The sequence below is a fragment of the Syngnathus leptorhynchus genome, chromosome 5, assembly GCF_054491065.1.
Source record: "Syngnathus leptorhynchus isolate UIUO chromosome 5, UIUO_Slep, whole genome shotgun sequence".
NCBI lineage: Eukaryota > Metazoa > Chordata > Actinopteri > Syngnathiformes > Syngnathidae > Syngnathus > Syngnathus leptorhynchus.
Genome location: NC_141199.1, coordinates 13,606,586 through 13,630,974, shown reverse-complemented (window position 1 = coordinate 13,630,974; position 24,389 = coordinate 13,606,586). Strand labels below are relative to the sequence as shown.

At 42.9% G+C, this 24,389-nt stretch overlaps 1 protein-coding gene across 10 annotated transcripts in view; it reads left to right on the top strand.

Moving 5' to 3' along the window:
* Window positions 1-24,389, top strand: part of LOC147057070 (nuclear factor 1 X-type-like) — a 120,108-nt gene that overhangs the window by 82,896 nt on the left and 12,823 nt on the right. For 7 of the 10 annotated variants that reach the window (XM_085912882.1, XM_085912883.1, XM_085912881.1 and 4 more), the window contains 7 exons: window positions 15,426-15,488; window positions 15,884-15,958; window positions 16,236-16,359; window positions 17,537-17,572; window positions 17,745-17,872; window positions 18,520-18,594; window positions 22,559-22,684. In XM_085912882.1, coding sequence (XP_085769008.1) covers window positions 15,426-15,488; window positions 15,884-15,958; window positions 16,236-16,359; window positions 17,537-17,572; window positions 17,745-17,872; window positions 18,520-18,594; window positions 22,559-22,684 — 627 coding nt within the window. The remainder of the gene's footprint in view (window positions 1-15,425; window positions 15,489-15,883; window positions 15,959-16,235; window positions 16,360-17,536; window positions 17,573-17,744; window positions 17,873-18,519; window positions 18,595-22,558; window positions 22,685-24,389) is intronic. The other 3 variants (XM_085912884.1, XM_085912876.1, XM_085912880.1) reach the window with 2 other exon arrangements.

The window sequence follows — 24,389 nt, the reverse complement described above, 5'->3', positions numbered from 1 at the left end:
ATATATCATGTTTTTTCTTTTTCAATAGTTTTCTGAGCCCACGTATGGTCTTTTGAACATGCAGAGAATTTTTTTTTTTTTTTTTTTAATTCCTTCGATGCTCAATTTTCCCTCAAGATGGATTTAGTCAAATGCCCATGCCTACTAATTTTTTTTTTAATTTAAACTCCGTTTTAAATGACACACAATTAACTGTCTTGTAAATTTCACACACCACACACAACTCAGCCAAATGGTTTAAAAAGTTGCACGATGAGGTACGCTATATAAAACTGTACATGAAATAAGATTTCAGAATTGTATACTATGACACTTGTATGAACAACCATCGGCATTGATGTTTTGAATAACCGCGTAAACTGAAAAGGCTCAAAGTACAAAAGAAAGAATAACTCATCCCGGCTTGGAACAGTATCAGATTGGTCTCGGCTGATGCATGTTAAGAAAAAAAAAAAACGTCTGTTCAGTGTCTAACCTCCAGGTGTGAGCTCTTGTGAAGTCGCCTCTTGATCGCCATCTGCATGCTTCCTCTACTCACCGTGAAGGTCCTTGGCTTTACAACATCGCATGAGCTGCACAATCAAATGTAACACTTATAAGCTCAAACCCAAACACTTAACCGCGCTATTTGTCGAAAAAAGCCTCGTCGGCGGGGAGACACTTGAAAAAGACAAAGAGCTGAATGAAACGCCGTAATGATGTGTTTGACGGAGATAGTGCGAGGACCCTCAGCCTTTGAGGTGATGAATACTGTAACACTGACTCTGTTGTGCACAATTTGTTATTGGAAAGCCAAAGTGACTTGAAATAAGCTGCCCAGACACTAACGACTGATTTATATATATTTTTTCTAATCGTAAGCAAATACCATTTAAAAGCTAAAAGCAACAAGCGAATGTCTCCATCTTATTTTCTGTCATAATCCTCTTAAGCCATATGTTTGCTCTGTGTGACATGACAATTAATCACCGTGAACTCGGGCAACGTAGTTTGTTTGCTTTTAATCCAGTTGAGTTCATATGAAAGAATAACCATTTGAGGATATATCCTCTCACATATCTGAACACGATAACACTAGAATAAAACTGAAACTTAATCATTTAGCATTAGAAGTGTTTCTAAATTACTGACAGTCATTTTAGCTACTATACGTTAATAATAATAAATGATTATTTACATGTCCTTAGGGAATTTGGCTTAAATATTTTTGCACTCTAATCTGTATATATAATTGATAGATAAAGATGAGAATAAAGCCATGATCTGCAAATTAAGCCTGCTAGTTTACAGCCAAACCTCAGAACAAACAATAGAGGGGAAAAAAAAAAAAAGATTCAGTCCATCACAAGACTTTTTGAAAGCCTCCGGTCACCTCCTATCTCACCACAACAATCTCCCCGTCTTTGTCCTTATCTAGTACGTCCTCGTTCAACCCTTAGCAGCTTTACCTCGGGGTTTTGGCAGTTTTTGCAGCCGCTTTGCTCAACATCAATCCAGGTCGAATGAGTGAAAGGCCTTAATGAGCAAAATCCCCGCAAAGCTGCAAATACGGGGATGGTTAGAGGCTTATATCTTCCCTACGTTGACGACAGAATATGTTCAATGAGAAATCTTCACGTAGGAATTAATAGAGCGTAAACCCTCAAGTCGCTTTCACTTTGTAATTTTTTGTGTGAGTGTACAACCAAAACACAAAGCGATTTAGCCGAACTAAAAAAACAATCATAATTGTGTATAATGCGAGATAAATTGCAATTAGTTTGTACAACTACTCATGATACAAACCCATCTGAAAAACTATTTTCCAAAATGTGATGGAAATAAATAATAACATAACAATCATAACATTCAGTTGTGTACAAAATCTTATCTTTGTTTTGTTTGTCTCCATTTCTAATCTGCTTAACGGTGACAAGACTTTAAGAGATGATCTGATAATGTCAATAAATCACATTATACTTACAGATTAGAAAGTTTAAAAGAATGTTTTGCTCGGGGTTCGGTTTAGTTCACAACTTGTCATTGTGTTTAATGTCATTTCATATATCAAAAGCATTAGCCGTATCGGTCCTTGGTATCGGTGAGTATTACTCCCACTTGTATGGGTCTGGAAAAAAAAGAAGTCTTGAACATTCCTTCTTGTGACCATTCCAGGATTTAGTCTGTCTTTCTCCTGTACTGAGTTTGGATAGACTCCAGTTCCCCACGACCCTCAACGGATAAGTACTTAAAAAAAAATGGAGGGGTGAACAGGTTCAAAACAATGAAAAGTCTGCTTCAGTATGATTGGAAGGGTGAACTTTCACCCACGTGAGTGACATTTTGTGCCAATAATGGAGTTTCATCGCCCAAAGGTCATTTTTAGTATGACGTTGGAAAATGACAGTACTTGTCTGTTCTCTTCTTCATCCTCATGTTACATTGGTTTTCACGTGGACGCTGAGATGAGGTGCCATCTGACTTTAGGCAAGCGGCACTTCCACGTGTACGGGACGGCTTCGCATCGTGTCGATGAGGCTGGAACCGTCAGAGCGATAAACATGGCGTTATATAGGGACAGAGTGGGCGGTTGTGGCGGAGTATTAAGAAATGAAAAGCACATTTTCATGATTTCATTCCGTCACACCGCTCTCCCTTTCACTCTCGCTGTTACACTCCCCCTGTGTGTTTATTTTCTTCCATTCCCGCTTCCCTCGCTCGCTCACTCCTCCATCCATCTCCTCTTTCTCCCTGTCAGTTAGCTCATGTAAACTTTGCCTTCGCTCATTGTTTTGCCAAAAGAAATGTGCCTCTGCTTTTGATTAAGCCTCGCGCGTCCCACTTTTATTCCTTCTCAATCGTGGGATTTGGGATTTTATGTAGCAACAACTACAGGCCAGGAAGAAAGTCTGTAAATGAATAGAGAGAAGAGAAATGACCAAAGTTTGGAATTATTTCACTCTCGGAAAAAAAATGCAACGGAGGACTATCTTACACAACCGGGCTCTAACTTAAAGTAAACATCCTCAACTAATTTAATATAGCCGACCTCTGCTAGCTAGCTAGCTAGAAGGAATTGTATTTCGTCCAGTGAACGAGGCTTTACACAGCAGTTCATGTTCCATCATTTCATTGAACAAATGGCAACAAAATATCAATGTATTTCAAGTAAAAACACTTTTATACAAAATAGCCTCAGACGTGCTCAGACTAGCTGGCAGTTAGCCAGTACGTTGTCTTTCCGCTGTGGTTAGCTAGCAGTTCCTCAGCATGTTATCTCCCCACTGTGGTTAGCTAGCAGTTAGCCAGTATGTTATCTCCCCGCTGCGGTTACATCATGAACCTGTGTATCAACTTTTTAAGACCTTTAATTAACTCCATGTCATCGCATCAGATTTTTTTTCCCCCCTACCTACATCATGCAAACTTTCGGATGTTTATTGGTGGCCTTTCACGTCATATGCACGCGACGAAGACAGACAAAGCAGTTTGCACGAGTGTGCATCTCCATGTGAACATTGCGCAGATGTTCCTCAGAGCTGTGGATGGCAGCCGCACCTGTCTGCCAGCTGTTTGTCGTCCCTTGAGGGTGTCAGCTGCTTGACTGGCAGGTGAGGAGGCCCTGGGCTCTTAGCCACAACACAGCTGGTCGTGCCCAGATGCCCAGTTAGGACAGAATATATGTGTGTGTGTTTCCTGGGCTTGCCTCAGTAACCTTAGCTTTTTTTTTTTTTTCCCTCTCCAACATCAAGCTACAGTAAGCTACCTTGTTGTTGGGTGGCAAACAGGTGAAATGGCCTTTTTTTACTGGTTAGCTTTTGTCACTTGCCAACTTCAACACAGTCCGGCGCTTAGTCATTCTTCTTACTCACTCACTCCACTTTCCCCCCTTCTCCGCTCCGAGGGGTTGGGCCCCATGGAAACACATAAAAAAATGGGGGCCCATTAAGCATTTAATGTAATGCACTAATATGTTTTGAAACTCCTTGTAAGTTACGGGCCCAAAGAATCGTTAACTATTTCCTGGCATTTACGGCACCCCTGCCTACTGGTGTCAACCCCCCGTCCCCCTTCTTCCTCCACACCCTCCTCCTCTCCTTCCTTCCCTTGTTGCCGCTCTTTCTCCGGTTCCCTCCATCTCCCCTTTTCCACATAAAGCTGTTTTTCATAGAAGCCCATGCAGCCTGGAATAGCATTCCCCCGGGCTCTGCAGGGTGAAACATTAGACTTTTCTGAGCCGCAGCCAAACAGATGCTGGCTCTTGGAGTCCCACCAGAAACAGGCCTTCATGCTTTTTTTTTTTTTTTTTCCCCCCTCGTTTTTATCGCTCTCTTTTTCATTCGCCCTCTGTCTAGTTCCTCCTCTCTCTTTCTTTCATGCTTTTTGTCGCTCCCATTTCTGTACCTGTCTCATCTTGACACTCCCCTCCTCTCTCCCGGGGACCGTAGCTCAGCGTCGTTAGACTTGTCCACACTGACTTGAAATGTGGTAACAGTCTGCCTCCATTAAACCGCTTACAATAACCCCTTTTACACCGCCTGTAAAAGTTTTTTTGGGAGTCAAAATGGAATCGAGACGACAGTTTCCCACCTTCGTAACCGAAGCAGCCCGCTGACTGTGTGTAAGGAAATGCCCGAGAGGCTGGAGTGAAGTTTCGACATTCGTTCCTCCCAGCCTGTTCAAAGCAAATGTCGCCGACCGACAACTGTTTTATAGGTCATGTCGTTCACTTATCTGATTGCGAGATGCAGTTGAGACAAGATCCCACTTTGCTGGCTCTTTGTGTAAAAGTTTGTGTTGTGGCTCTCATGCAACTATTTAGATGCATAAAAACTTTGTCCCTAACGTCCTTTGTCCACACTCTTAAATTTTCCCTTTTCCGCCGTCTTCTCTCCCAAGTTTCGTCCTACCTCTTCTAGTTCCTGGCAGGCTGGCTTGCCTTGCCTCTTTCATTCACGCTCCCCCTATAGCTCACTCCTCGACTTGTCCCCCCCCCCCCTTCTTGCTTCGTCTTTAAATTTTCCTGAACCCAAGGACCCGACTGTTACGTAAATGGGTTAAACACAGACACACATGTGCACACATACAGTATGAACTCACTCATAGCTGCACGTACAAACCCTCTTTTCACCACACACACACGTACACACACACACACACACACACACACACACACAAACACACACACACACACAAACACAAACACACACGTACACACACACACACACACACACACACACACACACACACACACACACACACGTGCACACATGCACAGAGTGCTATAGGGCCAAACTTGGCTTTGCAGCTTTTGGCAGCGGTTCAAATCTCTCCCAGTCTCCGCTATCGCTCACTGGCTGATGCAGTGTTTACATGAGCTGCCAGTCACAACCAAATCAAAAGCTTTCCCTCTCAGCTAAGAACAGTCGGGGGCCGAGGAGGTATGTTGCTGTGTGTGGGGGGTGGATGTTAATACTCATTTGACTACAGTCATTTTCAGAGACTACAGTAAATGCAGCCATTTTGGAAGTGCTTCATGTTATTCTTATACTCCTGTGGTGCTTAAAATATCTAAAGTCATTGAACTTTTTTTAAAAGCAAATAAACTATTTAACCATGCAAAGAATACATTGCTGATTATCATTCATTTAAACTAGGGCTGCAACAAAAACTAGAATAATCAATTAGTTTGTTGATGATTTAATCTATGAATCAAATTATAAAAAACATGTTTCAATTTCCCATTCTTTTATTGAAATATGATATTATTTCAAATTGACATTGCAGAAAATACATAGGCATAAATTCATTCCTATCTAATTTTTGTTTGACTTAAACATGCCAGAAAAGGGGTAAAGCATTTTTTATCATTTTCAAAATTAAAAGTTTTCTTTTCTCCACTTTTATAGAAATCTACAGTATTAACTGTTGAGAAGATAAAATTCTGAGCTTAGGGACAATTTCAAAATACAGGAGGTATCAAATGATTCATGTTTTATTTTAATCAGTTGATTCTTAAATTGAAAATTTGCTTACATGTACTATCTCTGATTACTGCCATTTGCATCCTCTGGCATTTAGCCTATTTTACATTTGAGCGCTTTGACAAAGTAGCCATTCATGTCTCAAATGAACCCTGTCAACCCAAGGGTACTTAAGCCGTTTATAAGGTTATGTAACATATTATGGCGGCTGCATGGGGCATTACATCACCGCTTAGATTACAGGGGATCTGGTCTGCTCATACACAACCGCTGCCGCTACATACGTGTAGCGCGCTCTGTTTCATGACTCCATATAGTGCGGTTAAGCGCCCATATGTCTGTTTAATGGCTATGGCTCTTTCTGTAACGAGGATTGTAAAGTCCCATAGGTATTTTTGTTTATGATCAGGCGTCGGGAGAACAATTCATGTAATTGATAAAGGTCATAAGTCGAAGCTCCGGCGATCACGTGTCTAATATGGAAGCTGTCGAGCCTCGGGGATGATGTGTTCAGGGTGATTTTGGTAAGGAGGTGATTTAGAATTAGCGAGGAGACGTTAAGCAGGATGGGCTTACTAGCTAAGCGCAGGGATGTCATGGGGCCAATGTGTTCTTGATATAAACACTCGTGCATTCACGTGAATCGAAATTGATTGATGCCTTCTCAAGTCGAGAGGCAAAGCAACTTTGGAGCTCATGTCAAAACTCGCTTGCTTCATTTATTTATTTATTTATTTTTTGTGTGTCTTCATTATGTCAAGCACTTTGCAAGAACTGCGCTTGCTTATGTTTTGCAAATCAAGTTGAGTTTTGAAGGATTTGAATGTCACCCAAACTTTCCAAAAAAAGACTGCTGCTGTTTGGCAAGAACCCAGGAGTCACCCGCTGCACTCTAATCAAACTTGCATTGCTCACAGTGTAAATAACAGTCGCTTGTAATGAGAAAATGTGCATGTTTAGTAGTAATAATAAGAATAAAAATGATAGTAAAATAATCGAATAATTATAATAATAATAATAAAGAAGAATGATGAATAATATGTGCAGTTCGTAGATATTCATAAACGTTATCCACCAATCCCCAGCAAGCTTCATCTGTCCATCTTTTTTTTTGCATTCACATACCCGTACTGACTGACCTTATGCATCAGAGATCCAGCTTCCTAACAAGTGAACCTATGCCAGTAGACAGATGGTGGTTTGCTCTGCTTTACTGTACATCTATATCCTGATTGGTTGATCTCTTTGTCTGTGGAGGTGATATATCTTGTTTTTGAGCAGGCCAAGCTGTTCAGAGCAATCCAGGCTGGCAACATTTGTTGGAAAAGCTTGTTGATGTGCACGAGAACATAATGTGGAATCTTACTAACTATTAGTTTTCATTGTGGATGAACCATACCTGGCCCTGTGACTTCTGTAGGGACCTACTCTGGTGGTTCTTTATATTTTATTCATCGTAATGCTGTCATGTTGTTCTTCAGACCACGAGTGAATGAATGAACAACGCCTCTGCTGGTTGGATAAAGTAGTTCATTGTATTTGGGCAGTCACTTGTTTTAACCGTTTAAAGAGGTATATTTTGAATCAACCAGAAGATTTGCTAGCATCATTATTAGTAGTAGAAATGTCTAAATGCATTGCTGCTTTGTGTTCAAACGTTAGTTCCTTTAAAAGGTTATATATGTGTTAGCGTTAGCATCGCAAACTAAAAGCTAGGGCTAAAAACCTTTTTTCCAGCTATGTTTTTTAAAGTGCTCTGTCAGTAATCATGAGTTGTCAGAACCTCCATGCAGGACCTTCCTATCCTGTACCTGTTTATATCTCCAGGATGTGTTTCATGTAAAGAGCCAAGAAGCGGTCTGACCCTGTTAGCGGGTTGACCTCAGGCTGGCTGTTGCACCAGGCTCCAGCTCCCTCACATGACCTCACCCTTCACAAGCCCCTCCATCTGTCCTCGCCATGCCATACAATGGACAAAGAGTGTCTCTTCACTCTGCTTGTGTGTGTGTGTTTGTTTGAACATTAGCAATGTCTTTTGAGCAGCCTTTGGAGTGTGTTATTTTTTTGTGGTCGAACTGTTTACTTCACGAGCCAGACGCTCTCTTTAATCGCCAGTCTGCGTAGCAACCCTAAACCGCACTTTAAAGACACGCTGACAAAATAAGTCCACATCAACCCTCGTCAAGCTTCTACTAACACAGCTTCCGTTGGTCCATACAATTTGATTTCATGGCTGTGTGTGTGTGTTTCAGGATTCTCCTTTTTGCGCGCTCTCACACTCATTCAGTTCAGCCTCTCGACTGGCCTGCTGGCATCATCCTCAACTCGGGGATGTTGCCAAAAGGTCAAAGTTGAGCCTTCTTCCGGGCGTCGCCTCAACCTTCTCGTCCGCATTGTGCGATTGTCAGGGTGACAGCGTGATGGCGTTGATGAAGTTTGCTCTCCTGGAGCTTCCCTTCACTTTTATGATGCCTTGCGTCTCCTTTATTGCTTTCCCTGCGAGTATCCTCCTTTTTTTTTTTCCTTTTGATTAACAACAGCCAAGCAGTCCTCCCTCTGTCCTCTTGGCATCGTTTGATAGGATTGAGTCACTTGGGGTGTTCGTACTTCTCAATAGAACGTGCGCATATTGTGTCCGCTCAGCCCAGCAGGGAGCAACAATCTCCAATTTTAATTTTGTCACCATGGAAACCAACTAAACTACACAGGATTTGCCGATTGGAATTACACTGTTCTATTTATTAAAAAAAAAAAAAAAAAAGCCAAGATAGACTTTATGACTCGCCGCATTCCCTACAGAATGATCATTATTTCTCTCGCATTTCTCCAGAGATAATAGTTAACGAGTTCCGCTGTAATTGGGTCTCTTGCTTTACAGTTCGACGCATTCACCCGACTGACTTATTGATGTATTGTTGTGTTCGTAAAGTGGCACATTTGCTACGAGTTTTCATTGAAGTGATCCTCGCGAGGGACAGACTTGGCTGCGGCAGGAATGTTTGTTATCGCCGTTATCTCAGCGGAGCTTTTGGAGGAGTTGGCAACCTTCGTCGGTATCGCTTTGCGGATACGAGTTGTGCGTTTGTGTGTGACTGCGTCGAGGATGTTTTCTCATTCTTATCCACGCGTCCTTGGCTGGCGAGTGTAGTTCACTTTCTTTTATGTGTCTTGTGAGAGAGATGCGCGTGGGTTGAAGACAACTGCGAAGATTACAAAAATTGTTAACCAAAAACAGAGATCATGAATGAAAAGCAACCAGGTGGTCAAAATTGTTTAAGTGACCTCAAGCTATTGCGCATATGGAAACAAAGATGGTAGCTTACCTTAAAGAACCTCTTCGCTTTTGGCCAACAAAAGACATGTCAATCTGGGCCCAAAAAAAAAAATCCAAATCCCAATTGAGGCCCTCCCCCCCTTCTGTTTTTGCAACACTTGACACTGATTCACAACTTTGTACACAGTTACTCCACTTGTCAGGTTCTCCCGCCGTGCACACTCCCGATACTCCCCACTACTGTCTCGTACTCCTCTCATGGTCACACGAGTTAGATAGAGATCTGATTTACGCTGGCCGAGTCATTTTGCAATTTCTTGTCTCATTCTTTAGTAGCTGTTATAAAAGGTCAAAGACACAATCTATTAGGGAATGCTGGTTAACAATTTTCTCCTTGTGAAATACTGCAAGTGATCTGTTCCAGTCAAACAGACAGCATTTAGCGCTAAACACAATAAGCGATGAATTTTCACGAATTTATTTTTTTGCATTGCAAGCACCTGGCTCGGTCTTACGTGCGAACGTGCAGCCTTTAGATGTTTTCCTTCTCGTCTGACTGTGTTAGTGTTCAGACCGCACTGTGTTGGATCTTGCTATCATAAAGCAAAAATGCAAGCGTGGATAAACTCCTGCGAGTATCCCGGCTCCGTACTTCACGTCTCCTTCCCTTTTCATGTCTTTTGTCTCTTTGTAGCAGGCCTGCTTCTCTCTGCAGTCTAGAGAGTCTGCGCTAGCCCAGGAGCTTGGCCCAAGGCCTTGCTGCTTGATTTGCATTTCACCATAGACTTACTTTCCTGTGCCAGGAAATCGCCACCTGGTGGAGATAATCACTCACTGCAACCACACCTTCACAGTTTGCATCCAGTGAGCACTTTGTAGGTAGCAGCGAAAGTACCCCCCCCCCCCAACCCCCCATGTTCCTCTTACTCTTTCCCTTTCCGGCCTTTGTGCAGCTGTATTTATTTGGGCCGAAGCGGGACGGTACGGACACACTGGCTCTTAACATGCTCGGGCCCCTGCCCCAGTTGACTCCTTTAAGCTGAGTAGATATGGAGGTTGACAGGGTAATAATGCCGGTGTCAACACCACTTAGGGGACAGTTATATCAGTATCAAGTCGGCGGGGGGACTTTCACACTCTGTTAGGTTGGGTCATGAACTGCGCTGGGGCCCCCCCCCCAGCCATAGACACACACACACATGCGCGCACACGCATCACACGCGGTCGGTCTGAAGACATTTGTGAATAGAAATGACCCCAGTCACTCATTCAGGAACCAATGTTGTCATCAATCAGTATTTACACTTAGTCAAATCACATCAGCGTTTTGAGATGTAATGGAATACCGGTGAGATGTTAACAGAACAAAAAAGTACTGCGTGGCCCATAGATGAACCCGTCAACTTTTGCAGCCAGATGTGGTTAACCTAGCAAAAAAGATTACATTTTCTACGGTAGAGCTATGGACTTTGGTTTTGTGTAGTCCACGCGTGGAAAGATGGGCCATGTTTATAGGTCGTTGTTTTTAACAAAGGATTGTCTCAATGTTTGTATGAATTTTTTTTTTCCTCTTGTTGAGAATCTATACACGTCTGCTCCCGACTGGAATGATAATTGGCGTTGAATGCTGTTCGCAGTGGCGTACAAAAATCTTGCGAATGTCACACACATTTATGAAGAACAGTGAGCAATACATTTTTGTGTTTGAGCTGTAAAAACACAAAGTTTGGTCTTTCATAAAGCTTTATTTTGGATGGTGGCCATCTTGGGCCTGATGGATCTGGCCCCGGTTTAGGGTCAAAATTAGAAATGATAATTCTACATTTTGGAATCCGGCTCTTAATTCCAGATATTGGACTCTAATCTTCAGTGTCTCCGGTCAAAAGTGACATTTCGGTGACCGATTCCAGAATACAGTCTCTCAGAGGTCCGCAGTAATCTGCACTGATGAAGACAAGTCATTTTGGTCGACTGATGAATCAAGAGAAGGAGGGCCGGACAGGAAGCGCGATAAAGAAATGGGGGGCGGGGGGGTATGGGCATCCAGCCAGCCACGATCCGCCCTCAGCAACCTCGCATCGTATGCCGCCCATTCCCTACGACTTCATCTATACTCTCTGGACCCCCACCCCATTCCCTCTCCCACTTTCTTTCCCTTTCCTAACCCTCCTTGTAATCCCCCTTCCTCTTTCCTCCTCCTGCCTCTGCTCCTCCTTCCTTCCCTCCCTCCCTCCCTCATCGCTCAGCATCCCTCTCTCCTGGGTCTTCTTGCTGTGGTGCGGCGCTGTTGGCAAAGCGTGGGCGCAGGCGGCACACAGACGGGAGCACAGATGGGCAGCAAGCTGCGCAAGGCAGCCTGGCACACCTGCTACACACACACACACACACACACACACACACACACACACACATGCAGAGCCCACCTCGCCAAACAGTTTGCCTGGCTGTGAGTGGCACAGTCACACAAATGCATACATCCATACGCTAATAGATTCACATGAATATCCATATGTACGCACAGCACTTAGAAAAACTGAGCTGTTAATGGTGTCCTTAATATTATTCAGTCCAATTTTTTGGTCCCCCCCCCCACCCAAATAAGTCACATTCACACATCTGGCTTAGCTCAATGTGAAATTTATGCAGAACGGCAACATCCAACTGGAATATTCCCTTCTGTATTAGATATGTTGGAATAAAATGTGTATATGCAAAAAAATAAATAAATACATATGTCGAAAAAGAAAAATAATGAAATAATATCCAATAAAAGAGCGGAGTGAACATCTGTGTGGGATAGCCAGGGGGATTAGGAGGTTTTGGAACATTTTAAGCGCATTAAGGATTAAAAAAAGGTCAGAATGTTTAGCAACATACCGATAAACCTCTTAAGCGAAACCCAATTGGGAGGCTGTACGGCGTGATCCTGTGTTTTGGGGAGGAGAAGAGCAGAGTGGAGGAGGAGGAGGTGGTGGTGGTGGAGAAGTCGGGAGTTGCGATTGTTCCAAACGAGGAAGAAAGTCACATAGAAAGAAACAACATACGCTAATGCCTAAGTGGAAAGACTTGGTTTCAGAGTTTTTATTTGAGTCTCATAAAACGACAGGAATGGAAGCGCTTAGAGAAGACCGTATGTCACACATGGCAAAACGGGATGGGAAGGAAAATGCACTACAGATGGAATTGATAAAAGCAAAAGCCACAGAAATATGTGAGTGTTGACAGTGGGAGGTACAGTAGTCTGTAGAACCTTCTGCACCAGCCAGTCTGGCAATGTTGAGCTGCTATTGAGCCTGCTAAATAATTGCATTCATCAGTGACATGATAATAATTATAAATATTACGAGTTCTGTCACTTCACTTCACAACAAGCGGCAGCTTGGTCAAAATTACACGGTGTATTTAAAACAATTAGTTGGGCTTCGCTAGCTAACAATTAGCATCTTTGAGTTGTTGTTCTATAGGCAATGGATACATGAAGCGATGCATTTAAAGGGAGAGATAATATGACAATATTCACGGGCATATATTCTTTTTCCTCTGCAAAGAATGTCTGCTGTACTGAGAAGCTTAGAGGAGCTCACCTTCAGTACAAAATATTAATGTTTGAAATGTCTTGTGCTGCCCCCAATTGGCTAAGGTACACATAACAGAATGAGCAGCACAATGCGTATTACAGGACCTGTAAGCAAAAAAAAAATTCTTCCTGTAGATCCTTACAAAGTTTTCAAAGCTGTCAAATCATGAATTTAACAAGGCCTTAATTTTCGGGAAAAAAAAAAAGTCTGTCTTTCAAAAGTCTTGTCAAATTATCAAACGTTGCACATTGCACTACACTACCAATAGAATGTGGCAGTTTACGTATGTAATGCACATCATGGCTTATCTCACTGAGTCCAGTCCATATCTTGCACTCATACAGCCCAACTTCCATATCTGGCTCCTAAGTGACCTCAGGCGACACTGCATTGACAGAGTTACTCTGTCTTAATTAGACTGTGCTGGCTACGTGTGATGCTGTAAGGTTTGATGTCAGCGGTGAGGGATGACGTGAGGTCGAGGGTTGTCCGAGAGGCCTGCAGAGCTCTGATTGGAGCTGCCGGAAGAGCTTCGGGGGTCTGGGCGACGAGATAAAGGACATGCTGCGACTTTAGACGGGTTGCGGCTGTCGTACAGTAGACTAACTGGCCGAGTCGTGATAAACAGTCAGGCGGACCTCCTGAGTTTCATTTTCTCAACCCAACAATACGATCGCTGTGTCGTGAAACTGATAACCTCTCGTAGCGATGGAGAGCTACAGTTTTATCGCAGCTGGCTAATTCTAGAGGCTAATTGCGGTTTTGGGATTGTGCACACATGCAGACGTGCCTCGGGGCTAGCTGGACACATACTGTATACAGTTGTGGCTCGGTGTCCCTCAACCAGTGCTTCGAAGGTGCGAGAAATGGAGTGTTTACAATATTCTCTCGCCCCGTGGCGAAATACTACACGCCGGTAAAAGTCCAGTGAAGTCGGGTTGTTTTCCCAACAGCTTTCATTGGCACCCGTATGTTTACTCCTGAGTGTTTGTCCGTTCGTCTATGAGGAGCTCAATGTATCTGGGGTGCGTGCGCAAGCCTGGTGCGATGGGAGCCTGTGCCGTCAGTTACCTGGAATGCGGAGCTACCGCCAATGCTAAGATGGCTGCCAAGCTCTAAGATGGCTGCCAGGATTACACGCGGCCCGCGATGGGGCGACGGCGACGAGTGAGGGATTCTGCATGAGAGGAGCGAGCAGAAAGGGAGGTCTTTTTTTGCTTTTCTGCCGATGGCTTCGTAGGCAGCGAGACAGGCCTGTTATTTTTTCTGCTCACTAGGCTAATCTGTGGCTTAGAGCGGCTGCAAGGCAAGTGCTGCTGGCAGGAGTCGGTGTTCTCTGTTATCACCTACAGCCTGCGGATAAACACCTCTTCTCCATTAGCTTGCTTGCTAGCAACTTTGATCTGAATTGACCACCAATAGTATTCACACATGTTTATTTACTTTAGTTCCTCAGTACTTTTCATCTCATTTTTATTTTCATTCCAGAGGAAATGGCCCCACTCATCAAAATATGATATTCTGAGTAATGTTACATTTGTGAAATATTAAGTCGCAAAGTCACCCATCTCTGAAGGCGGCCATTTTGCCACTTGCCGTCGACTAAAAATGACATCACTGTCGATCAGGTAACGACCAATCACGACTCGGCTTGCAAACATCAGGTGAGCCGTGTTTGGTCATTTACTGATCAACTGTGATGTCATCTTCAGTCGACAGCAAGTGACAAAATGGCCGCCCCCTGAAATGGATAAAATGGGTGGCCTTTACGAATCAATTCATATTTTACAAATGTAACATTAATCAGAATACCATGTTTAGACTAGTAGGACCACTTCCCCTTTTTGCCACCACTGCATTGCCATTAACATGAATGTGGTTACATTCAAACCTGGACAATGTAGACGCTCCCTTTTGACACTCATGTTACAAAAAGCTTTTTTCCGCCTGGAGCTTCTCCATTCCTAATTTCGTCCTCGAGTTGCCAAGGCCTGCCGTGTGCGGCTAACCGCTCGTGTGAGTGAAGCCGATTGCATTCATAGGCCAGTCATAACAGGTGTGTGCAAACGTGCTTGTGTACACAGATTAGTGTTGCTTGTCTGCCCTCACGGGGAAAAGTTTTCCTGCGACTAAAACGCGCTCTGCTTCAAATCCTCAGGCGCAAGCAGACTCCCGTGGTCAGCTGTTTTCCTGAGTCTGTTTTTGCGGCGATGAAACAGAAATTAGAGGAAGAAACAGATTGCAAGTGCACATGCTCGTGTGGGTGTTCATATGCGAAAGTGTGTGTGCGTGAGGTGCTCTGTTTATGCAGACTAAATCCCTACCAGCAAGAAAGTATTAAATCAGATTAGGGCACGGGATACGATTGCATCGTTAGATACTTATTGGCATAACGGCACTCTATAAATCATTGCACCTTCACTCAGCGAGCTTTCCGGGATGTGCAAAAAAAAACGTCACACTTCAAGAAATTGCGTGACTTCACCGACGCATGTTTAACTTAGCACATATTGCAAATTCAAACAGCGCAGTTCTTAAACAGACCTTAAAAAGTATTGATTAAATAAAATGTGTTCAAATAGTCATGATTCCTCTTCATGTTTTGTGCAGAATCTGGACAATCAGACAGCTCCAGCCAACAGGGGGACACGGATATTAAACCACCGCCCAATGGTAAGGAACATGATGTAGGCAACTATAAATAATATACCAGTCAGTGTCCACATAAAAAAAAAAAGAAGGGTGTGCACACTTTTGCAACAACATTATCTCAGTTGTTTATGTTTCATAATGTATTTTTACTTCCATCTAAAATAGATTAAAGCAAATATTTCAATTGAGTTGTAGTGATTTGAGGTCAAAAGAATGATTTAAAAAGTTTTGGTTGTCATTTTTAGGTTTTTTTTTTTTTTTTTAGCATGACTTTCAGCTTGGGTGGGTAAACGTTTTACGTCCACTGTACTTTAGATTCCAAATTGCAAACACACTTGTTCCTCCACACGTTCAGAAGTTCTTTCCTTTCTTATCTGACTGTTTTTAATCATGATATATTTATTTCCCCACCACAGGACACCTGAGTTTCCAAGACTGCTTTGTCACCTCAGGGGTTTGGAACGTGGCTGAGCTCGTCAGAGTGTCCCAGAGTAAGTAAAATACTTTTGAAAACAAATACATAAATAGATAAAAAGAAGAACATAAATTAGTACTTAGCAGATTGCTGCCAAATTCCAATTTGGACCGACCCCAACATACACCTACATAGCCACCGTCATGCTCATGCCTGAATTATCCCATTAATATTCATTCTTTACTCACTTAGGAAAATGTCAAAATATCTCTTTATATCTTGAAAAGAAGGATCATATTTTTGTCATCAAAATTTAACTTTTTTTTTTTTTTTTCCCCCCCCTCACCCATTAGCCCCTGTTGCCACTGCGTCAGGTCCGAACTTCTCCTTGGCCGACCTGGACAGCAGTCCCAGTTACTACAACATCAACCAGGTGGCCGTGGGGCGACGTTCCCTCACCTCCCCTCCCTCCACCAGGTACGTGATAAACAGGTAGTACTGGATTCACAAATGTAAATTATGTCAAATAAAAAAGCTCTCATTCTGTCATTGCGTGTGAAATTATTGTACAGTGGTGCCTTGATTTATAAGTTTAATTTCTTCCTTGACCACGCTTCAACACTTCTACTATACATAGAATTTCCAACCTTCCCAAACAAAGCAATGATAAAAAAGATGTTCACAAAAGAGAAATGAAGCACTCTGTAACATACTTAAAAATAATAAAGTAGTTACATAATATATGATTAATTAGAATTAGAAAGAAAAACAGTTTTGTCACACTTTCTCCATCAGTGCACATTGTGCTGATTGTTCTGGCGAGCCTTGGCCACCTGAGGGCAGCATAAGTCAGACACGCCAATATACACAACTGGAGACTCAGCTCCTCTCTCAGCTTCTCAGTACGATAGTTATATTAGTTTTTATTCAGAGAGGATAAAAAATATATATAAGTCTGAAAAGTGTTATAGGATCGATTTACATGTGTTGCTGCACTTCTAGTGTTCAATTGATATCAATTGCTGAAAGAATAATTATGCTAATGGTTAGCCTTTGCGACTGACATTTTGAAGAATGCATTTTTTCTAATTATGTTAGCCAAAAATCGGCTGTTATCTCAAGGCACCACCGCATAATATCACGTCATTGACTTGCTAGGGACAATCAACCATTTTCTCTTCTTCTTCACTTCTCTATCCTGAACACACTTTCTGTATGGATGTGTTTCACTTTCTGTTTACTCTTTTGCTCCTTTGCCACTGCATGGTATCTGCTCACTGGGTTTTCAGACTTTTAGATTTCAGGCAGGGTAGCTATTTTTTCCAAGGATGATCATCAATTAAATGTAAATGCTAATGTTTACTTTCTGTGTTGGCATTTCCTGGATCCACTTTGTTACGGTTTCATGCTGCCTCCTCTTGGCTTATAATTTTCTTTTTACTTAGAATAAATACAAGAGAGGCAACTTTTGCTCTTTATGTTCTCACTGACGCTGCTGCAAGTTTTTCTTTCCGTATCCTCGTCGATATTGTGCATTGTAAAAGTGTTTTTTTTTTTATTCAATCATGCAATTACTTTCTCTGCTTTTCCTCTTTGTCTTCCTTTAACTTGTCCTTCCTTTCTTCTCGCCTCTTGTCATCCGCCATCACTTTAGGTCTGAGGTGGAACTGTACGCGAACCTTCCGCGGAGGTAGTTAAAAACACAAACTAAAAAAAAAAATGCAAACACACTCATCCAGAAAGCTAATGCCACCACTTTCTAGCTCTTTCTTCTCTTAAGTCTTGTGTAGTTTTCATACCTAGGTTGTGATTTAACAGGACCTCGATCCGAGCGTTCACACCGTATTTTTCTCTCATGCCAGCTCCACCAAGAGGAAGTCGTTAGACGACAGTGAGATGGAGAGCCCTACAGATGATGTTTTCTATCCCGGACGCTCACCCGCAGCCAGCTCATCCCAATCTAGCGCGTGGCCCAACGAAATGGATGCAGGTACCACCTCGCCGCACCTCACACGTCCCTCTCCCACGAAGCAAAGCATCGTCAATCTTCCTCACGCTACCCCAACCATCGCCCTACTAATTGATCCCCCTATCTAACCCTTGCCTTCACTCTGAAAATATACACCCTCCGCTCCTAAACATTGCAAATGACAAAATAGAAGCGGCAAACAACTTTGATCATCCCCTAAGGATGTTCGATACAACCGCTGAAAGCGAGCCAATTCTATATTGTCATTCGCTGACACCCACGTCACTCACCAGGCCTTGCCTTTTAAAGCCATACACACGCAAAGTCACAAAGTAGACTAAAATATGAGGATGCATGAGTGGTCATAAATTCCATAATGATAAGCCTCTATATTAACGTTTCTTCTTATATTGATAGTAATCAACGCCAGTACTGTGATCTGCTTTCTTTGTCGACCTACTCATTAGCTCCTCCCCTCCCGGCCAACAATTCTGTAAAGCTGCTAGTCCTCTTGATAACTTCTAATGACATAAGTACATGTTCATGATCACAAGCCATGAAACGTAATGCTCACCCTTAACCCTCTTCACTTCCCCACCTCATCTTCTGCTCTCTCTCTCTCTCTCTCTCTCTCTGTCATTGTTAACAATACCCTTCTCCACTTTCAGTGCAGCACCATTTGGCCAGTGTGCAGGAGAGGAAGATAAAACATGAAAACGAAGGCGTGCAGTTTCCTTACCATGGTTAGACCAATATTGATTACATATTTGATATTTATTCGCCCACCCTGCTCTTTATATACATTATAATATATGTGTGTTTGAATGTAAGGTAATGAAATGGATATTAGAATTTGATCTTGCTGATGATGTTTTCTTTGCCCCTCCCATTTCTGTGTGGTTAAGTGGCGGGATTTTCCAGGATTATCCGCTTAAAATTTTGACATTCTTTGTCACACATGCACAGCTCATTTCAAATTCCCTGACTTTCTCTCCGAGGCTCTGCTTGCCCTGCCGGTGTTGTTTTAACAGATGTCACCACGCAATAAAATAAAAAAAAACACCAGTAAAGACACACAAACACACACACAAGCATAGAGTGAGTCAGTCATGTATAAAGAGACCTCCACAGGTTCGACGGCATGGCGCACACACTTGTGCATAATAATGTGTGCCTGCACAGATGCCCCTCTGCCGCTCGCCCACTTGACACCCCTTCCCATAGGCAGACGTTCACACATCGAAACGCCCATGCTTACCGTGCTCCCCGCCCCTGCAGGTGTTCAGGTGGCCGCCTTGCTTCCACCTCTCCGTCTCGCCATCCCTCCCCTGGCTTGAAATCCCTCATTAAGACGTTTTACCGTCTGCGGATCAGAGGTGTAAAACCCTTCCTCCTGCTTCTTTGCACTCCCTTCTGTCTAATTGAAAATGCGGGGAGGACTCTGGGGAGGGACGTAGCCAAAAGCGATGGTTAGGTTCATCACTGGCTCCTCCGATGCTCCTGCTCCACTTAGCTGTAGATGTAATTAAGAGAGCGCTGCATGTCTTTGCGCTGCAGAGCTTCACCTCACATCAATTTCCTATTTCTCGCTCGCTATGGTCTGTCTCTCCCTTGTCTGTGTGTGGCCTCCTGGTCTCCATAGTGCAGCACGCTGAGTTCCTAATGAGTACGCAGAATAGAAATGTGCAAAAAAATCAGATCGATCCAATTATAGGAATCAGCAATACTATTGCAAAACTATACAACTTAACAAAAACGTTTAAAAGTGGACTATGTTGATAGCACCACTAGGTTTTGCTCCGACCAACCAATCAGACAACAGAAAAATGCTGACTTCATCGAGAGCTACCTCGCTGAGCTCATGAACGCAAATCTCAAATCGAATTGGTTAAAAAAAAAAACATCCCCATTGGTAATATAGTTTAAGATACATAAAGGGCCCTGGGTAGATTTGATTAACATAGCAAGTAGAAGCTGAAATCTGGTTGGACGAAAAAAAACGGACATACTGGAAGCACTGCAGCTAAGAATGAATTTATAAAAGACCAGACAGACAACTAGGAACATTTTTTAGGGGTGTGGTACACAAAAAAAAAAAGACAATGTGGGATTTTTGTCTGATTTTCCCCAACTAGCCAAACCTGCCAAATACAATCTCACCTGGGAATTCTCAGCTAGGTGCGAGCATGCAAACACGTAAACCACACCAATAGGAAAATCAAAAGCAGCTCATCACACAGACAGGTGTGCCTCAATGTGTGTCCACTTGCAACGCTTTCCTTCCTCTCAATACATCCGCACACTGTCACATTCAGATACACACCATCGATTTCCACGCACAGACACGCATTCGCGCAGCTGAAGCACGGTCCCAGATGGTGAATGACTGTGTGTATAGCCTTGGGATCCGTGAGGATGCCGAAGACATCTGCTCCACATAGGCTCATAGAGGGGGGAGGAGATGTAAGGCTGGCAAAACAACCATGATTTCATATTAGCTCCAAATGATTGTTCAATAAATCAAACAGCGGGTGGGCTTCCCCCGCTGCTTCGGTGATATAATCACAGATACGTGGCTAGAGTCCTGAAAGTTCCAATTCCCCAGCTTTTCCATGACTTGCTCAAACCAAGTGTCATTTTTTTTGTTTTTTTGTTTTTTTTAAACCCGCTTCAAAATGATGTGAGTGTGCTTCAGAGGCGCATCTGGTGGCAGGCCTGTTAGTGCAAAGAGACAGAAGGGTCATCAGGGGAGCGCTTGATTGGTTGCCAGTGGAACGCCGGAGCGTGCCAGGAGAGAACGAGTGCAGTTGCGGCACAAGCGCACATGTGAACCAGATTGGCAGACGCTTTCGTCTCTGAAGTGCTGAGACATTTTCTTTTACATCCTCCTGATGGTAACGTTGGCGTTTTTTAAGGGCCCAGATGTCTGCCGTCAGCGGATTCCCCCATCTTCCTTATGATGATTCGCGGGCGTCAAGTTTATTCAACGTTAAGCGCATACATGCGTAGAAATAATTCTTTCAAATTTCACAACAATCACCAATGGGAGTCGCCATTAGTGCGTACTGCTAATGTTTGAAATTTCAATCACGACAGTAATCCCACGCAAATTTGCACTTCACAATTCATAAATTCACATTTTTCCTTTTTTTTCTCTCCTCCGTGGAGCCTAACTTGTCTGAGAAACTAGCATAGTTAGCTAAATGCTTTGTCAAATCTCAGTTATTCCCAGGCGTTTTTTTTTTTAGTTTACACTAGAGTGTCACAGAAATCACTACTGACTGTTGGTGTCAGAAGCTGGATCCAAGGTCTTCTTCATGCTTGGAATGTATCTGACAGCACAATACTCCCACATACTCCTGCTACAGTTGGGTTCGGAGAAGGGGGGAGGATTGTGGCGGAAGAAAAAGAAATATATGTCTGCCGGAGACATAAATGGTTCACACATATTCACTCCCACCTGCTTGAGATTTAACTCTTTCACACCAGGAGGGAAGAATTTTTTATTTTTTTTTGCACGCCCCCACGCTTACCATCCACTTTCACACGTCTCCAGCTGGAGGAGGAATCATATTGAATGCCCTGTTTGATGCGGAGCAGTCACAAAAATAGACTACAAAACCAAAGCCTGCAAAAAAAAAAAAAAAAGTTTTCAAGCGCAAATATCACTCAGTCGTCAGGAAGATTAGAAAAACCCCCACAATACAACAAACGTTTTTTTTTTTCTTGCTCTGTTTTGATGCTGTTACATGTGTGCGCCCCCGATAATAAGCATACGCAAACATCTTCTGACATCCCGATTTCATACATGTCGTCAGAGCAACGCATGAAAAAATAACAACAACAAAAAAAACACTGCTGCATTTCTCACAGGTTCTGCTTTGCTCTCTCACTGGCTTTGCTCTCTCGCATATTTTCATGTCTCCCACGTGCTTGTTGCCGCCTCCCTCTCGCCCGCCCGCCCGCCCGCCGTCTCCTCTGTCCGTCTGCTTGTCTTTCGCACTCAGCAGCTGCCGGGTCCATACTGTACAGTTTGTGCTATTTCTGAATGAGGCCCTCTTCTCGTGCAGCCAGCCCGTGGGCCTGGCAGCGGCCGTAACCGCAACTCGCTGACTGTGGCTGTAACGGTGGCCGCGTTTGGCGCCGGCACCTGAAAAAGACAGAGAAAAGCCAAAGAAAGAGAAACGAGACAGAGAAAACATACAGTGGCAGAGTTAGTTGTTATTATTGCTACAGATGTGCCTTGGCTCTCAAACAAAGGCTAGTTTGATATTGGCTTCAGCTATTACCCCCCCCCCCCATTTTTTTTCTCCTTTTGAAGACATGCTTGTAAAATACTGCCCGGTCCATTCTTTCAAAGTTGGGAGCTGGGAATCCTCTATCAGAATGAGTTACTGCAGCGGCGGGAAAAACAAAGAGCTCTGATCCTTTTTTTTTGTTGGTTTTTTTCCCCACATGTATTTGTGAATGAGGCAATCAGGCACAATTGAGTCTTCTGATTGGCTCTTTAAAATCAATGGGTGACAAAATCACCCCAAATCAAGTCCCCTTTAATAAGAATAAAAGCGATGTAATATAGTCCAAAAAAAAAAAGAAATTGATGATTAAAACCACCTCTCTTTTCCCCACTCTCCTCCCTACTTTTTTTTTTTATTGATCCCATTTTTTTTTCTTTTTTTTTTTTTTTCTTTTTTTTGTTATTACCAGGACTGTCCTCGCCTGGTTCACTTAAGAAGCCGGGGAAGTTTGATTTCAACGCCCTGTCTTCCCAGAGGTCCCCCCGCATGGCGTTCACACACCACCCGCTGCCCGTGCTGGCAGGAGTGAGACCAGGTGAGAGAGCCCTGCCATCAAATTGCAACCCGCCCCCCCCCCTCATATTCCAGTCTGAAAAAGAGAGAGAAGGAAAGGGAAATTATACCCCATAAGCAAAAGAATTGCGTTCCAATCCCTCAGTTGCAACTGCTGAGTTTTCATATGTTCAGTGTTACTGCTATATCATGGCTGGCTGGCTGGCCAAAGTTTTTCTCTCTCTCTCTCTTTCAGTCTATCTTTACCCATACATTTGTTTATTTAACATCACCATAGTGCTTGTTTGTTTGTTTTAATACTGTCATTGCATGGTACCATTGCTGCATCCATGCCTTTGCCTTTGTGCTTATTAATCCAATTATCACCATTGAGTTTCATGTTTGGATTGTGATTTCCAGTGGTTTGTATGAGTTTTTATATTTTCGTACAATGAACGTGGTGTGTGCACAAAACTGGGACGACTGCCATCGATTATTAATGCCACAATGAGTAGAGCTACAATGGCACTCGGTCGAGACTGCTAACAAACATTCATTAGTTCACCCAAAAAAAAAATATGATGGATTTGGGATAGATAATATTTCATTGATAATATAGTGACGCGTGAATAATCCTTATCTAGTACAGTTGTGTGGAAAAAGGTTTTGTGAATTTTGTGTTGTCGTGCCAACCGTGTGTTCCAGTTAGGGCTGAACAACTTAATTAAATTCAAATTGACATCGCTATGAAGTGGAATCAGATTTTCAAATTGCAAAGGCTGTTAATAAATAAATAAGTAAATAAATAAAAACAATGCTTCTTAGGTTGGTAGGCATTTTTTTTATAGATAAATGTAGCTGTATTTTATTTATCTAGTGTCTACATAATCTTTGGGGACGTACAGAAGAAGTACAAGTCAAAGTGTTTACTAAGTAAACAACTCTAGTTGAAATCTAGTTGAATCTCTCTCTCTTTTTTATTTTTTTTTATTTATTTTAACCCGCTCAAAATGTTCAGTTTTGTCCTTGTTTGTAGTTTTAATGAGAGCATATTTTCACAGAACGCCACAGATTCCTTTAGTGTGTTTCCAGTGACGTTTTTTTTTTTTTTTTGAGGCACAAAGGGCAAATTGTCCTCGGAGCATTTTGCTCCAATAGCATATCCTACAAGGTTTCTCCATCTCCGCTCTGAGAATTCCCAACGTCCCTCCAATGTGAACTTTGCCAACAAGTCCCTGAAGGCTGGCGGGCTCACTTTTCAAAGGCATAAATACGTCCTCCGCTCTCATTCCATTTGACTCTCAAAGGGAACGGCTTGGTCGGCGGCCAAACCGCACCTACCATGTAAAGGTCATTTGCACTCAATGCCCTCGTGCTGAAGCGTATTGAATTTTACTTTCAGCTCTCCCAGAGGTATATTTAGAATATATACTCAAGGACGTGCCTTCAACCACTAGGCACGTTTTGCGAACGAGTCCAAGAAATTAAACGTTGTATTTTAATAGAGTTCCAAATGAGTGAGAGCGACTCTGTATGTGGACTGTTAGCTGAGTGCTTTTGGCGTATTAGAGCGGCTGTAATGAGGTAGTGTTTTGAGCTTCCGTCCGTTTGCAGACACACACACACACACACACACACACACACTCGCGCGCGTGTAAATTTACACTCTTGTCTGCGCTACAATGGCTGCAGTCCAAATGGAATGTCCCTTAGAGGCCTCGCTTCAATAAAGTGCCTGGAGGAAGACA